This window comes from Canis lupus, chromosome 17 (genome assembly GCF_003254725.2).
Source record: "Canis lupus dingo isolate Sandy chromosome 17, ASM325472v2, whole genome shotgun sequence".
In the NCBI taxonomy this organism is placed as follows: domain Eukaryota; kingdom Metazoa; phylum Chordata; class Mammalia; order Carnivora; family Canidae; genus Canis; species Canis lupus.
The window spans coordinates 2,143,890-2,160,030 of NC_064259.1; the positions used below are offsets into that span (position 1 = coordinate 2,143,890).

At 54.9% G+C, this 16,141-nt stretch overlaps 1 protein-coding gene across 11 annotated transcripts in view; it reads left to right on the forward strand.

Annotated features, from left to right (window-relative positions):
- Positions 1-3,765: 3,765 nt before the first annotated feature.
- The window catches only part of COLEC11 (collectin subfamily member 11), a 33,460-nt gene continuing 21,084 nt past the window's right edge, over positions 3,766-16,141 (forward strand). The window contains exons 1-2 of one of the 11 annotated variants that reach the window (XM_049095965.1): positions 3,766-4,193; positions 11,895-12,038. In XM_049095965.1, the coding sequence (XP_048951922.1) occupies positions 4,163-4,193; positions 11,895-12,038 (175 nt within the window). In that variant the 5' untranslated portion in view covers positions 3,766-4,162. Of the gene's footprint in view, positions 4,194-8,098; positions 8,295-11,894; positions 12,039-16,141 lie in introns of those variants that run through there. The other 10 variants (XM_035700823.2, XM_049095967.1, XM_035700824.2 and 7 more) reach the window with 10 other exon arrangements.

The following is a 16,141-nucleotide window of genomic DNA, read 5'->3' on the forward strand; positions in this document are numbered from 1 at the left end:
TAGCGTACAGTTCAGAAGCCGTGAGTGTACTTAGGTCGCCGGGAGACGGACCCACGGCAGCCCCTGCCTCTTTCCCAACCCCTGAGCTTATGCGTTCATGGACTTGAGCAGTGAGGCGTGAGTAGGATGAGACGTTTTAGTCTATGTGGTGCATGAGCAAGGAGTTTTCAGGTCCTAACCTGAGGCAAGAGGGGTGAGGTGGTTGTGGGGGCCCTGGAGCAGCCCAGAGGAGTGTGTTTGACCCTACACGTGTCCTGTGTAGAGGTTGGATCCCAATAAGCCTGGGAGGCGAGTCTCCCTGCCAGGTGAGCGGGGCAGCCCCAGAGGGGCCGTGAGCCTGGTGGGGCGCAGACGCAGGTGTATTAGCTGTGGGGACCTGCCCGCCCTCATGCTGCCCCCGTTCGGGAGCTGGAGCCCTGGGTCAGAGGGAGGAGGGCTCCCCCCCACCTCCCCAGTCAGCGGGACCTTCGCCTGTCCTCAGAGGAGTCCACCCGCCGCGTGGCTCCTGCTGCCTGGGCCTCCCAGCCAGGTAAAGTGGGATTGTCTTCGGCCCTTCCCCTCCGCCCGGACACCGAGCCAGCTCTTTGCGTGTTTCTGCGTGTTTCTGCGCCTTTGCAGGAGGCCTCCTGTCCTCCGACGAGGTTGAGCATCCGTTAGGTCTTCAGAAAACAACCAGATGAACATAAACCCAGAAACGTGAGAAGCTATAGGCTGATCCCTAGTTTTACTTGAGTGTAGTCTCGAGGACACGGTATTTGGGGGTCACCCTGTACTTTTCATCTGTGAAATGGGACTTTATCACTTAACGCATCTAAAACAAGATACTGATTTTTTTTAAAGAAGTGACTAGTGCTGAGGATTTTCAGTATGTGCTTCATGAAGCTGCAGGTGGTAGGCCTTGGGGCTCAGCTGCCCCAGCCCCATAAGCTGGGGAGAAAGGGCTACAGGTACATGGACCCAGGCATTTTTCTTTCTAAGATTTTATTTATTCATGAGAGACACACAGAGAGAGGCAGAGACACAGAGGGAGAAGCAGGCTCCATGCAGGGAGCTGGACGCGGGGATCATGACCTGAGTCAAAGGCAGATGCTCAACCACTAAGCCACTCAGGCATCCCAGCCATTTTTCTTTAGAAGATTTTGTTCATTTATTTGAGAGAGTATGAGCAGGGGGTAGGGGTAGAGAGAGAAGCAGGCTTCCCACTGAGCAGGAAGCCCGACATGGAGCTCGGTCCCAGGACCCTGAGATCATGACCTGAGCTGAGGCAGCTGCTTCATGGACTGAAGCACCCAGATGCCCCAAGGCATCTTTCTTTTTAGTTTATTTATTTATTTATTATTTATTTATTTATTTATATTTTTATTTATTCATGAGAGAGAGAGGCAGAGACCCAGGCAGAGGGAGAAGCAGGCTCCACGCAGGGAGCCCGACGTGGGACTCAATCACGGATCTCCAGGATCCTGGCCTGGGCTGAAGGCGGCGCTAAACCGCTGAGCCCCCTGGGCTGCCCGCATTTTTCTTTTTAAACAATATTCTGAATTTTGATTTTTCTATTATGCCAAGTGGCTGTTGGTTATATATCTAGTAGACACTAGAATAAAAAGTCCATGTCCCAAGAAAAGAAATGCTTAGCATTCTGTGAGGAAACACTTGCTTTTGAAACTAGTGTGTTAAGGAATAAGCATACTTGAAGGTGGCCAAGGAGAAATGCTTTCATTTTAGATGTGTTACCTGCAAAATCTGCCTGCTGTGAAAACTTGGAAATAGAATATTCTCAAATCCATCTAAAACTCTTATAAAGACTCAGTTGACTTAGAATGCATTTGTTAGAAATTAATGCAACAGTTGCCAATTATAAGAACAAAGATGACCAGGGAGGCCTGGTGGCTCAGTGGTTGAGTGTCTGCCTTGGACTCAGGGTGTGACCCCAGGGTCCCAGGATCGAGTCCCGCGTCAGGCTCCCTGCAGGGAGCCTGCTTCTCCCTCTGCCTGTGTCTCTGCCTCTCTCTGTGTCTCTCATGAATAAATAAATTCTATATATTAAAAAAAAGCTGACCAGAATGCCAGGATAGATGGGGAATGCTGGTCGTTGAGAAATGTAGCTGCACGACTGCTGAAGACGAAGCATAGCCCGTGATATGCTTGCATTTTCATGTCTTGAAGGGTCTTCTGAGAATCCATTGATCCACCTACGCAAGTGTAACAGTCGTGTCATGAGCTATGTGCCCGTCATCCAGCTCAAGCTGCTGCTGTTTTATGGATTGTGTTTAATCTGCTTCCACCCCCTTGTTTTGCTGGAGGTTTTTTTTGGAAGATTAAAAAAAAATTATTTATTCATGAGAGACACAGAGATGCAGAGAAACAGGCAGAGGGAGAAGTAGGCTCCCTGTGGGGAGCCCGATGCGGGACTCAATCCTGGGGCCTCGGGGTCACGCTGAGCCGAAGGCAGATGCTCAGCCACTGAGCCACCCAGGCGCCCCTGCTGGAGATTTTTGAAGCAAGTTCTGAACGTGTTATTATTTAGGAATCCTTCAGCAGTGATATTTATTAAAATCCAATATCAAATGAAGAACCATTTTTTAAAGTTGCTATATCACAAGACATTAAACCAAGCTTTAAAAAATTCCATCACATGGCTTTCACTAAAATTAGTATTTACTTTTGCGCATTTAAAACTTCTGTTTTTATGACCATGTGCGTGCTCCTCATACTATCGTGCATTCTATAACATGTTAGTGGCCGCACGCATACTGGAGATGACCTGCTCGACTGCGGGGTGCACAACGGAATAGTTTGGAGACTAATGTGCTAAACGTCGTCACCACAATTTTTCTTAGTAAACTTGCTGTTGAAAGAGAAAAATACGTTGACTTGAACAACACAGCTAGGGCCACTGACCTCTACGTAGTCGAAAATCCACTTCCCCCAAACTCAACATCTATTCACTGACTGTTGACCCCGATGACAGGCCCGATGGTGCGGTTACGTGGCTGCTGCTACTGCTCCAAGGGGGTTGCTGTGGAGACGGGTGCCACGTCCCGGCAGGTCCGCCCTCCTGCTGTCAGGCATTAAATTGTTGGTTTTTGGTCCCGGGGGGGAGCAAGAGTGTGTGGTCTTGTGGGGTGACCAAGGATTGAAAAGGCAGGGGGTGGGGTGTGAGAAGGTGCAGGACAGGCACCACGTGATTCGTGAGTGTCCCCGCGTGTCAGGCGCTTACCCCAACTCAAGGCCTTGTAGCGACCCTGTGTCGGAAGCAGCGGTCCCCAGAGCCTGGTCCCTGGGCCAGCAGCCCCAGCAGAGCTTGGGAACTGGTGAGAAACGGCAGTGCCCAGGTCCTGCCACCAGCCTACCGGCTCAGAAAGTCTGGGGTGGGGGGCCCAGCGGTCTGTTTTCAGAGGTCTGGATGGTTCTGGTGCACGCTCACGTTCGAGGCCCTGTGATCCTGGGTGTGCTAATGACCTTGCCTGGTATGATGTCATCAGATGACTGGCACGTCACAGCCTCCCCGCGTGGGCATGTACATCCATCTTGCTGGCGAGCTCTATGGTGAGGCCAGAGCTGGATCTCCGGGTGGGCGCCGCGAGCTCTGGCTCTGACCTGTGGGGGACTCCCTGACCGTCTGGGGACGGGGTCCACAGGGGACCCATGTACTCGAGAGGATGGGATACGTGAGCCCCGCCTGCAGGAGGGAGGCCTAAGTGCTGCTCTGCACGGTCAGGGAGCTCTGGAGAGACGGGGCCTTTGGACAGGAGGAGGGAGGTGGCCGAGGTTAACGTCCGCAGGGACAAAGTATCCAGAGCTACGGAGGCCTGGTTGGGTGACCTCCAGGGAAGATTCCCATCCAGAGACAAGTGGGCTTGATCTGGCTCTTGGGAGCAGATTTCTCCGTTATCTCTGAGAAATGTAAACAGTCCCCGGGAGCCGAGCCAGATTCTCATCCTGACCCACCGCGGCGGCCAGGCTGCCTGAGAGGGTCACGGTTCCGCAGGAAAGGCCTGCGCCCAGCGGCGTGGGTCTGTGCATTCAAGAAAAAAACAGGGAAGGAGAGAAAGAGGGAGGGAAGGAAGCCAGAGAAGGGCTGCAGGCAGAAGTACCGACTGGTTTCTCCTGAGTTTTCGGGGCTTATTTGCGAGGCGGGTGTAAACATGATTTCTAGTTGAAAATGGTTCAAATTTACAATCGACTGGAGACAGGTAAGTTAGTATAATATTATCACTTGTTCTATAACCGAGAGTAATTATTGGATTTTAGCACTTAAAAAAAAAAAGGCCTTAACAATTCAGGACAAAAAAAAAGTCAGTGCCCTAGGTCAGTTGTGAGACCAGAGGATGGACAGGTAGGTTCCCCGTCTGCTGGCTCCATGCAGCCCGGAAAGCACAGCTCTGGGGAGACAGGTGGACCCTGCATGCCCCCTAACTGTGTGATCTCGGGCAAATAAATGCCCTTGTTCCCGGCCCTGTGTCTTGAGCTCCAACTGGAGTACTAGTGCCCTGCAGGGCGGGCTGGTTGTGAGGACTGAGCTGTCCTCACCGTCACCTGGGTGCTCAGGCGCTGGGCCTTCACCCCCCTGGCATTCAGCCTGGGTCCAGGGGGTGCAACACTCAACGTGGTGCGTGATCAGTTACAACAGCTGTCTCAGGCCTGGGGTCAGGAGGCGTTGGAGTAGCCAGGGGCATCTTTGGGATATGGCTATGGGGTTCCCGTGTGAGCACTCTTGCCGTTTGGAGCCTGGTTATTGTCGTGGTGGGAACTGTGCAGTCCACTGTGGGATGTTTAGCTGCATCCCTGCCCCTGCCCCCAGAAGCCAGTGCCCTGCGCCCCCAGGCCCACACTGTGACAGTATGTCCAGAGCATCACCACATGGCCCTGAGCAGGGAGTGAGGCTAAGGGTGAAGTGCAGTTGGGGCTGTACTCCTTATGATTTAGGTGCATTAAGCTGTTCTGACACCAGCTCCAACACGGGTGAACCTTGACACGTTATGCTTGGTGAAATAAGCCGGTCACGAAAAGACAAATCCTGTTGGATTCCAATCACATGAGATACTTAGCGTAGTCAAAATCACAGGAAGTCAAGTAGCTGTGGCCAGGGGCTGCAGTGGGGGTGTAGTGGGGAGTTGGTGTGGAGACAGAGGTTCAGCCACACAAGGTGGAGAGAGTCATGCAGATGGATGGTGGGGCCATGAGACATTAGGAATGTACTTGCTACACTGAACTCCACACTCAGAAGTGAATATGATGATAAGTTAGATGGTACGTGTATTTTATCACAATAAAAAAAACAAACCCTTAAATCGGTTGGGTATGTTTGTGTGGGTTTTCTGGTCAATCCCACTGTATAAAAGCCTTGAAACTGGGCAGACGGATTCCTCCTACGTTATTCTTCATTTCAGAATTGTTTTTAGCTGTTCTGCTTCCTTTGTCTTTTTCATATGAATTTTATTTATTTTTTTAAAGATTTTATTTATTCATTCATGAGACACAGAGAGAGAGAGAGAGAGAGAGAGAGGCAGAGGCAGATGGAGAAGCAGGCTCCATGCAGGGAGCCTGACGTGGGACTCGATCCCGGGACCCCAGGATCCCACCCTGGGCTGAAGGCGGCGCTAAAGCCCACGCGGGCTGCCCTTCATATGAATTTTAAATGATCCTGTCTCTAGCTGTATAAAATTTCTTACTGGGATTTTAATAGGAGGGGTGTTGAGCTTGTGGATCACTGTGGGGGGAATGGGTGTCTTCCCTACGCTGAGCCTTCCTGTTGGGGAGCACGACGTGTCTCTCGGTTCCTGAGAGCTGCTGTGACTGTCTTGGTCGGCATCTGGTGTTTCAGCACTTAGATCCTGACATGTTTTGTTAGATTTACCCCGAGGCACTTCATTTCTTTGAGTGATTGTAAATGATTTTTTTAAAGATTTTTATTTATTTATTCATGAGAGAGAGAGAGAGAGAGAGGCAGAGACACAGGTAGAGGGAGAAACAGGCTCCATGCAGGGAGCCTGACGTGGGACTCGATCCTGGGTCTCCAGGATCAGGCCCTGGGCAGAAGGCAGCGCTAAACCACTGAGCCACCCGGGCTGCCTGATTGTAAATGATTTTTAATTGCAGAGCCTAAGTGTTCATGTAGCTTGCAGAACTACGCTTATTTCTGTACGTTCGTGCTGTGCTCTGAGCCTCACCGAGCTCCTACTTGGTTCTGGTTTGTGTAGACTCTTTGGGATTCTCAAGCAGGCGGTTACGTCACCTGCAACAAAGGGCTGTTCTGTGTTTTTCAGACCCGTGTGCCTTTTGTCCCTTCCTGTGTTCTTTGCGTGTTCTTTGCGCCAGCTGGGACTCCCAGCACTGCATTGAGTAAGTGGTCCCAGTGGATGTCCTGGCCTGGTCCTGATATTAGGGGGTAGACATTCGGTCCACCCTCAGGCATCCCTCATTGTATGTTTTTAACATAGATGCTCTTCATCAAGCTGGGGAAGCACCCGCATCCCTATTTTCCAGAGTTTTTTTTTATCATAAGGGGTGTTGAATTTTGTCAAATGCTTTTTCTGTACCTATTGATATGATCATATGATTTTTTGTGTGTGCTAACAAAGAATGGTTGATTGCATTGGTCAACTTTTGAATATTGACCCAGCCTTGCATCCCCCAAATAGTCCATTTGCTTATAATTTATAACTCTTTTTTTATATATTGCTCAATTCTATTGCTAACATTATAAAGATTTTTGCATCTACACTCATGAGGGTTATTGGTCTATAATTTTTTTTTTGTACTGTCTCTGGTTTTGGTACTGGGGTAATACCAACTTCATAAAGTGAGTTGGTAAATGTCCCTCCCTCTTCTTTCTCCTGGAAGAGGTGTGTAAAAACTGGTGTTAATTTTTCTTTAAAAGTTTGGTAGCATTCTCTTGTGAGATCGTCTGGTCTGAAGTTTCCTTCCTGAAAGTTTTTAAGTTACACATTCAATCCCCTTAATTGTTACGAGGCTACTATGTCCTCTGTTTCATGTTGGGTCCATTGTGGTGGGTTGTGTTTTTCTCAGGAAGTGGCTCATTGGGTCTAAGTTTCAGATTTATTTATGCTATTAGATGTTTTTTTAATTTTTAATTTTTTTTAGATTTTATTTATTTATTTGAGAGAGACAGAGCCCTAACAGGGTGAACAGCAGGCAGAGGCAGAGGGAGAAGCAGACGCCTCGCTGAGCAGGGTGTGGGACACGGGACTCGATCCCAGGACCCCAGGATCATGACCCGAGCCGAAGGCAGCCGCTTCACCGACTGAACCCCCCAGGCACCCCTATGAGGTGGTTTTAATAAAAAAAAAAAAATCCACTCTTTTCCATGGATTTTGTGACCTGTGTGGGGTCTGACAGTTTTTACAAAATTTGTCATGTCGTGACTTGTGTTTTCAGCCTAAATAAAAACGCTGCTTTGAACGTAGCTTTTTAAGAAAGATAGATGTGTGTATCTTTCTTAAAGAAGCCCCCTCCCCTGGGCAGCCCAGGTGGCTCAGCGGTTTAGCATTGCCTTCAGCCCAGGGCGTGATCCTGGGGTCCTGGGATCGAGTCCTGCATCGGGCTCCCTGCATGGAGCCTGCTTCTCCCTCCTGTGTCTCTGCCTCTCTCTATCTCTATGTTTCTAATGAATAAATAAATAAAATCTTTAAAAAAAAAAATAGGCCCCCTCCCCTCCCCGGGCAGGAGCCAGGCTACAGAGAAGCCAGATCCGCCCACCACAGAGAGACGCTGCGTTGACCCGAAACCCTGGGGGTGCAGTGAGTTTGGGCGTCGCATGGGCTCAATCTCTCAATCTCGACAGGCGGGGGACGAGAAGCAAATGCCTTGAAGTGGAACCCCCCGCACGGGGCGCGTGGAGGGAGCGTGTGAGCCACAGGTGGTTCTGCCTGAAGTGACACGGGGTGGTGATGATCGCTCCTCCCGCTTTCCTCAATTCCCACCATCCTCATGCTTATTTTCTCAGAAGGAGAAGAGCAGAGCAGAACAGCCACAGCAGGGTCGGGATGGGGTGCTCGGGGTGAAGAGTTGCAAGGGCGTCCCGGCTGCTTCAGGGTTCCCACACCCCCCGCCGCCCTCCCGCAGGCCCGCGGATGTATTTCAAACAGGAAGCACTTTGCAGATAACACAGCAGACGCCAGGCTGATTTGCTGGGCAGCCTGACAGCCCAGGCCACGCTCGCCGCCCGTGGGGCTCGGCGGCCTCCCTAAATAGCAGCCATGCGGCTCCGGGGCGCAGTGTCCCCGTGGGTCCCCGACAGTCAGGACGCCCCCTCCGCCTGGTGTGCGCTGCAGGTAGGGACGCTTGGCCCGGTGCCCTGGCCGCCTCGGGGAGCAGGGGGCCCCTGTCAGTCTGCGGGGATATGCTGGGCTGGGAGGTTCCAGACGCGGCCAGGGCGAGGACTCAGGTGGAGGGCGCATGTGAGGTCTGTTCTCGGGTCCCCCCGGAGGGTGCAATTGGCCAAAGGAACCTGGCACTAGACTTCCGAGGTCTGATCAGTTCAGGAGCTCCGGGTGGGAACTTCCCGGGCTGACGCAGGCCGGGCATGAGGGCTGCCCGCTACCCGAGGCCCGGGGAGGGCTCCGAGGGGGGGCAGCGTTTGCCCGAACCCCCGTGTGAAAGGTGTGGAAGGTGGCCGTGCGGCTCGTCCCCGGGCAGCAGGGGTAGGCTGTGCCTGCCATCTGTGTGTGGGGCTGCGTGGACCGCGTGATGGGGACCCAAGGCCGGACCTCCATCGGCTCAGCAGGCCCCGAGGCCACAGCCGGGGATGGGTCCCTTCCTACCAGCCCAGCGGGCACTCACAACTGGCCCTCGTTCCAGGCCCGAGGGAGGGGACTTAGGAATTTAAAAGCCACCGCGGGGAAGGCCCTGCGCGGCCCCCACCAGACTTCCCATCTGCTGGGACACGATCCCTGCTGGCAGAGCCGAGCGGGGGCCTTCCCTGCGGGTCCAGCTCATCCACGGGCTTGAGAAACCTGGCTGCCCCCTGAGAGGACGGGCAGTTTGCGGGAAGCTCCCTCTAGGGAAAGGCCTCTTCCTCCTTGTGTGGGCGCCGTCCGGGTGCGCCCTGGGGAGAGCCCTTGTCACCGGGAAGTGAGCACCTGGGCGGGCGGGGCTGCCGCTGGCGGAGCTCCCTGGGGCTTCCAGTGTGGCTCTCCTGGCTGTAAGTGGGGGCCCTGCTGCAGGTGCTCAATGAAAACCTAGGATTAGAAGTTTGGCAAATTAAGCCACATTCTCTTTCTTTCTTTCTTTCTTTCTTTCTTTCTTTCTTTCTTTCTTTCTTTCTTTCTTTCTTTCTTTTTCTTTCCTTCCTTCCTTCCTTCCTTCCTTCCTTCCTTCCTTCCTTCCTTCCTTCCTTCCTTCCTCTCCTCTTCTTTCTTTCTTTCTTTCTTTCTTTCTTTCTTTCTTTCTTTCTTTCTTTCTTTCTTTCTTCTTTCTTTCAGATTTTCTTTATTAATCACAAGAGACAGAGAGGCAGAGACACAGGCAGAGGGAGAAGCAGCCCCCCCCCCCCCGCCCCCTGCAGGGAGCCCGATGTGGGACTCAGGGTCCTGGGATCATGACGTGAGCTGAAGGCAGATGCTCAACAGCTGAGCCACCCAGGTGCCCCAAGCCATATTATTTTTATTTTTTATTTATTTTTTTCAAGCCACATTATTTTTAATTGTCTACTTCATTTTCTCTTTCTCTCTCTCTTTTTAAAGATTTTATTTATTTGAGAGACAGGGAGTATTTCATTCTTACGATGAGGTTCTACTAATTTTTCCAAACTGAATTTCCCCTGGGAAATTCTGGCTTCCTGCGCTGGAGGGAGGGTGGGAACCTCCTGGTCTCTGGCTGGGAGATGGAGATAGGGTTCTTACAGAGGACCTGGAGGGGCTGTAGCTTCTCCGTTTACAAGCGGACTTCCTCTCCCTGGAGGACAGAGAAGAGCCAGGACTCCAGGCAGGGGCTCCCCCCAGGCCTGGCCTGCGCTCACCAGGAGATGCGGGGATGGTGAGCGGCCAGGGCCGCAGGGAGGGGCTTGCCCCTTGCCGCACCCCTTCTAGCTGCAAACTCCCGTGTCAGCTTTTGACACCAGAGATGTTTAAAAAATCCAAGCCCCATTTGCATCCACAAATACCAAGAAGCAAGAATCCACAGGCTTGAGCTCAAATGTAGGTGGATCAAATGTTTATTGTGACTTTTTAAAAACTGAGATGCAATTTTTAAAAAAGATTTTATTTATTTATTCATGAGACACACAGAGGGAGGCAGAGACACAGGCAGAGGGAGAAGCAGGCCTCATGCAGGGGTGTCCGATGGGGGACTCGATCTAGGGACCCCGGGGTCGCAGCCTGAGCTGAAGGCAGATGCTCAACTTCAGAGCCACCCAGGCGTCCCAAAATTGAGATACAACTGACCTACATTATATTATCATTACTGTAAAGAGCTACATTCTGGAAAGAACCCAAACGTTTGCTTCTCAGGCCGCAGCTAAGTTCCCTACAGTTAGAACACACTAGCCGAGACGCCTGGCCGCTCCTCTGTCCGGAGACTGTTAGGAATTTCAGGACCCTGGTGGATGGCAGGGCCGTGAGCCGCACCGGCCGGGGTCCCAGGCACTGGCCCCAGGAGTCCCGCGTGGGCCTTAGGCGTGAAGAGCCCTCATGGAACATGAAAACCCGTAGCAGGAGAACATGATGCTCCAGGTGTGGCTGGTGTGAACTCCTGCTCACCCACCCATTCCAGCACCCTGCGGGGCCCCTGGCGCTTTCCCAGCTGCAGGTGCGCTCACGTCACCTGCTTCCACAGCAAGTTGCCAGTACGGGACACAAAGCCCAGCAACCGGGGAAGGTCGAAAGGGCCAAAGCTCATCCCTTTTTCCCTCTCCATGGCGTGGCTCACTGGTGCGGGTGCAGGTGCAGGTGGGCCGAGTGCTGGGGTCCGGGTCCAGCCTCCATCCACCGTTCCAGTGAGAAGCCCGGCCCTCGAGGCAATTTTGGGAATGAGAGGAGATCCACGTGTCCATGTTTGGTAGGAAATAGCGGCTCCTTTCTCTATCAAGTGTGAATAAACACAGTGTAAAATCCCACTGCCTTCAGGACGTGAGGAGGTGCTCAGTGCTCGGTGCTCCGGTGGCTGGCAGGAGCCAAAGGGAGAGGTGAGGTGCATCAGGGGGCCCAGGCCCGACCCCACCTTCCCACCTACCAGTGGGGTAAAGCTGTTTCCCTCATCTTTGGTCCCCTGACCTGTGAGATGGGAGCGATGTGCTGACCTTTGATCATCAAAGTCTCAGGTGCTGGGTCTCTGGGGGCTGCCACCCATCCCTGGGGCGACTCGGGGCCAGCTGTGTCCTCCTGGGCCTTCTGGCTCTGTCCCCGTCGCACTCCCACTGGAGCTAAATGACAGAGGATGGACGAGCCAGGGCTGTACGTGGCGACACGGGTGAGCCCCGCAGCATAACCCTGAGGAAAGCAGGTGGGGCTCAGCACGGGGTGCACGGACCCGGTGCCTTGGGAAGCTCGAGGCCAAGCATGCTGCACACCGTCTGTTACGGACACACCTGTGCGCAGTCCTGCTCGGAAGCCGCGGGAGACACGCGATCGCGGAGCACGGCTCCCGGGGCCACGGGGCCCGGCCTGTGCTGGGGAGCTGGGCGGCTCTCCCGTCTGTTCTGGGTGTAGGGTCATAGCTTCCACAGGCCCACACGTGGGCCTTCGTGCGTGCTGAGTATCAGCCACAGGGCAGCAGGGGTGAGGATTGGTGGCCGCCGTCAGGATGGAGGCCCCAAGGTGGTGGCCGGGCAGGGGAGGCGAAGGCGGGCCCACGAGGGACAGACAGGCCCCGACAGCTGCCCGTGCCCTGGCCCCGGTTTTTAAGCTCCTGCCACTGTGTCCCCTTCCTTCGTGCAGGAGCCACTGTCCCGCAGGTTCTCGTGATGAAGAGGGACCTGGCTCTGATCGGCCTGGCCTTCCTGTGGCTGCTTCCACTGGGATGTCCTCAGCAGACGGCGGAAGACGCTTGCTCCCTGCACATTCTCGTCCCGGGACTCAAAGGTAACCTGGACCAGGCCTCCCGAGGGTGTCTGAGGCCTGAGTGCTGGTGTGGCTGAAAGCTCGGGGTCTGAGCACTGCGTGCCTCAGTTTCCCCGTCTGCAAAATTAAGGCCGCACTATGTAATGTCTACACTCCCTTTGGCCAAGGGGTTCTGTAATTCTGAAGCTAGCCGCTTGTGTGCGCCTCAGCCCACAGGGACCCCATAAGGGCCACTGACGTTTGTTCCAAGCACCGCACACGCCGCCTCAAATGACTTTCAGAATGAGACGATCTCATCTGGCACATTTTGCAGAGAAGGACATTTAGCGGTTTGCCAAATTGGGTCATAGAGCTGTGAAGCCAGGGCTCCTACACTCGTTCCTGAGAGCTCTTAATTCTTTCTTTAAAAAACAAACAAAAAAAACCCAAAGGCTCTCTCTGGTTGGTTTGCCTATAATTTCCCTCCAGGTGGAGCTTGCTCTGCAGACCAGACGTGGGGTGGGCACCAGCCGGTGGGCAAGTAGCACACCCGCATCTCCCCGGGTTTCTCTGCAGCACACCCAAGAGATTCCAAACCTTGTGATTCCCAAGCAGGATCAGCTCCACAAGTCCAGGGGCCCAGGTCAAGATCAAAGTGTGGGCCTCGTGTTCAAAAGGGATTTAAAAAGCCTTGAGACAGGGACAGGGCAGGTGCCCCACAGGGGGCTGGCGAGCTTGGGCGTCCTGCTCAGGACTCACACCGATTGCCTCCCCTGCCCCCAAACGTGGCCCTTCCCTTCCTGCTCCGACTGCAAGGACCCGGCCCCAGGGCCCGGTCTCTGCCAAATGGGCCTTTTGCGGGAATGCCGTCGGCATTCTCCATAAGGAGACCTTGGAGGAAGCAGACTTACATCTAGGGGCCGTCGACCCATGATGAGAATGACCGCCACCAAGGACGGAGCTGGACATCCCCGGGGACCAGGCCCTTGTGAGGGCAGATGGGGTCGGCGAGGACAGGCTCCAGCCAGGGGCGGACAGGCAGGTGGCCTCAGTGAGCCGGGCCGGAGTGGGCTTCTTGGAAGAGGATGAGGCCTCTATGAACCCTGCTCCGTGTAGGACATTGTCCTCCAGCAAGTGAACAGGACGGGCCCCAGGTCATGCAGAAGCCACGTGGGATGTTTCGGGGCTGCAGGGGTACATTCCAGACCCCGCGATGAAAAAATCAGCAGTGTTGTCCCCTAGTCTGGATGGCCATAGTCTGTCCACACCCGTGGGACAATTCCAGTAGTGAAACTTCCTTTTTTTTTTAAGGTTTATTTATGTATTTGAGAGAGAGATAGAGAGATAGAGAGAGAGAAGGATCGTGGTGGGGGGAGGAGCAGAGAGAGGGAGAGAGAGTCCCAAGCAGACTCCGTGCTGAGGGTGGAGCCCGACGCAGGGCTCAGGCCGGAGATCATGACCTGAGTTGAAACCAAGAGTCGGACGTTCAACCAACTGAGCCACCAGGTGCCCCGAGAAGCTTCCTGAAGTCCTTTCAATCGGGTGTCTTGTTGTTCTCTCCAGCTTGGCTGAGGTATAGTTGACAAGTAAAAGTTGCGTGTGTTCAAGGTAAACGTTAAATTCACGGACACGTTGTGGGGTGATGTCATTAGCCCGCCCGTCACCTCACTGCGTCCCATTCTGTGTGTGGGGTGTGGGGGCGAGGCCCAGGAGTCTCCTCCTGGCCCAGGAGCAAGGCGACCTGACTAACACACGCCTCCGGGGACCTTCTCCTCGGAGGCATGACTTTGCTGCTTCCTCTCCTGCTATGGGGTGACGTCCGCTGTGGACGCAGGTGCCGGAGAGCCAGGAGCATCCACGGCCCTCCCTCAAATGGCCACAAAGACATCCAAGTACCTGCACCAAGTACCTGACGTGTGTCTTCCTTGTTGGGTCGAGAATGAGCCCAGATGCCATCCAGGCAGAAAGCTTTGTGCCGTGGGTCTTCACGTGATCGGCAGGGAGGCAGCAAGGGGTGAACGCCGGCCACGCGTCCTTCGCTTCCTTGAGGGAGGAGAGGGCCGTGTGTCAGTGAGGGGGAATGAACGGGACTCGTGGGATGTTAGCCCCTCCCGCTAGAGAAATGCCTCGTCCCTTCCAACTGTGTACGGCTAATCCGTCCCAAATCAACACCTGGTAAAGGGGAGAGCGTGGGAGAGGACATCGGGCTCCCTGTGCAGACAGTACAGAACGTGTGTAAGTCCTGGGGGAGAGGCTTATGGCGATACGGTCCTGGGTCCTTGCAGCAGGGCCACCGCTCTGCAGGTCCCTGGAGACCCACGGCCGACAGCCCCCTCGGGCCCTGCCCACTACCACCAGCGCTCGAAGGCAGCTTCGTGCTTGAGAGGCACACGTAGGGCTCGGCCCCAAGGAGGAGGCCCAGCTGGCTAGGAGACAGCGGGCCCGAGAGGCACCCTGCCACCGACGGCTCCTGTGGTCTCCTGCGCTGCCCCCCACTCCCTGGGTGTGGGTGTGAACAGTGAGGGACCCGCCCAAGTTCCTTCCAGTAACACCCACGTGGTGTCTTCCAGGACCCAGGGCACCCCATCCTTGGGGCTGGGGCGTTCACGCCACCCAGGCGCTAGGGAGGCTCTCTGGACGCTCCCGCCACAGGGACCACGGCGGAGCTCGGGGCGCCTGCCCCCCCAGGACTGGCCGAGACGCGCGGGACAGTACGACAGATCGTCCGTGAAGCAGAATCTTGGGGAGCAGAGCATGGTGTTTGAGGGATTTTCTGATGATCTGAGAGAGACAAAAGCCATGTGAGGTCACAGTCCTAGAAAGTCCTGTTTTTAAGGGTGTAGTTTTCCTGTTTCCTGCCTCAGGGAGAGGAGTGGTGCGTGGCGAGCTCATTCTGTTCGTGTTTCTCGCTGGTCTATCCACGTGTCTCCAAGCATTGCTGTTGTAATAATTTCCTTTTTTAAGAAAGGTGAAGTACCCAGAGATTTAAGGGCCACGAATGTGCGCTAAGCACGTGTCAGCCCACCCTCCGACGGGAGGCCGGATGGAGCCCTCAGGGCGGTGGCCGAAGGTGACAGCGACTTGCCAGCCGGTCTTCTAGGTTTTGTTGGCACTCACTTTGCCTTTTCACTTTGTTTACTTAAGTTTTTATGGACTGTCCCCTCCTTCGGCCCCACCATCAGTTGTGGGAATCTCACTGGGGGATCTGCAACGCCGGCGAAGGCCCTCACCAAGTGTGAGCGCCTGGGGAGGATCGCAGGGAGCTGAATTCCTAGATGTTGGCAGCGCTGCGCGTACCGGGGCGGGGGGCACCCGTGTGCTCTCGCGGGGCGGGGGGCGGCCCGGCGGGGAGGCAGACGAGCCCTGTGATGGGGAAAAGGTCCTGGTCACTGGAGACAAGAGTCAGCGGCGAGGGGCCCAGGAGGAGCAACCTGGAGACTCAGGTGAGGAGGTGGCCGTGAACACCTGGGCTCCAGGAGGAGACCCACGGAGGACGGCTTTCAGGACGGGACGTCATTTGTAACCACTTTCCGCCTGTTGGTGGTTTTGAGAAGGGACGTAACGTACTCGGATCTGTGTTTTAGGAAGACGGCTCTGGTGTGGGTTCGAGTTGGGGGGAAGGGGAGGGTGGGGGGAACTTGGTGTCTGCCCTCGGGCCTCCCGGCTCTGCCCCTGCCACACTCTGCCCTGCTTCTGCAGTGTCTCCACGTTGTGCAAACATCAGTCCTGCGTGAGCCGAGTGAGGACGGTCCCCAGAGCTGCACGAGCCCCAGGGCGGCCCGCCTGGGACAGAACACGGGCGGGACAGGGACTGGGCCCATCGTATATCACAGAGCCGGGCGGAGGCTTCGCTGATGAGGGAGGCAGAGTGACTGCCATGCCCAGGGCTTGCCGTCCGGGACAATCGGTGTGTCGGCCAGAACTGGGAAAGTCTCAGGAGGGACTCATCCCCGGGGAAGCCATCAGGTCGGGGTGTGGCGTGCCAGGTGTGGGCTATCAGGAGACAAGCAGCGCGAGTCCCCGTTTCAGTTCTGAATGAGATAAGCGACAGGTTGGGACTAGCAGGTGGCTGCGCGATAAAGCCTGGGGGGCGTGCAGCTCGGCTGAGAGGACACACCTGCCAGCGAACCCGAGTTCCGTGGCTC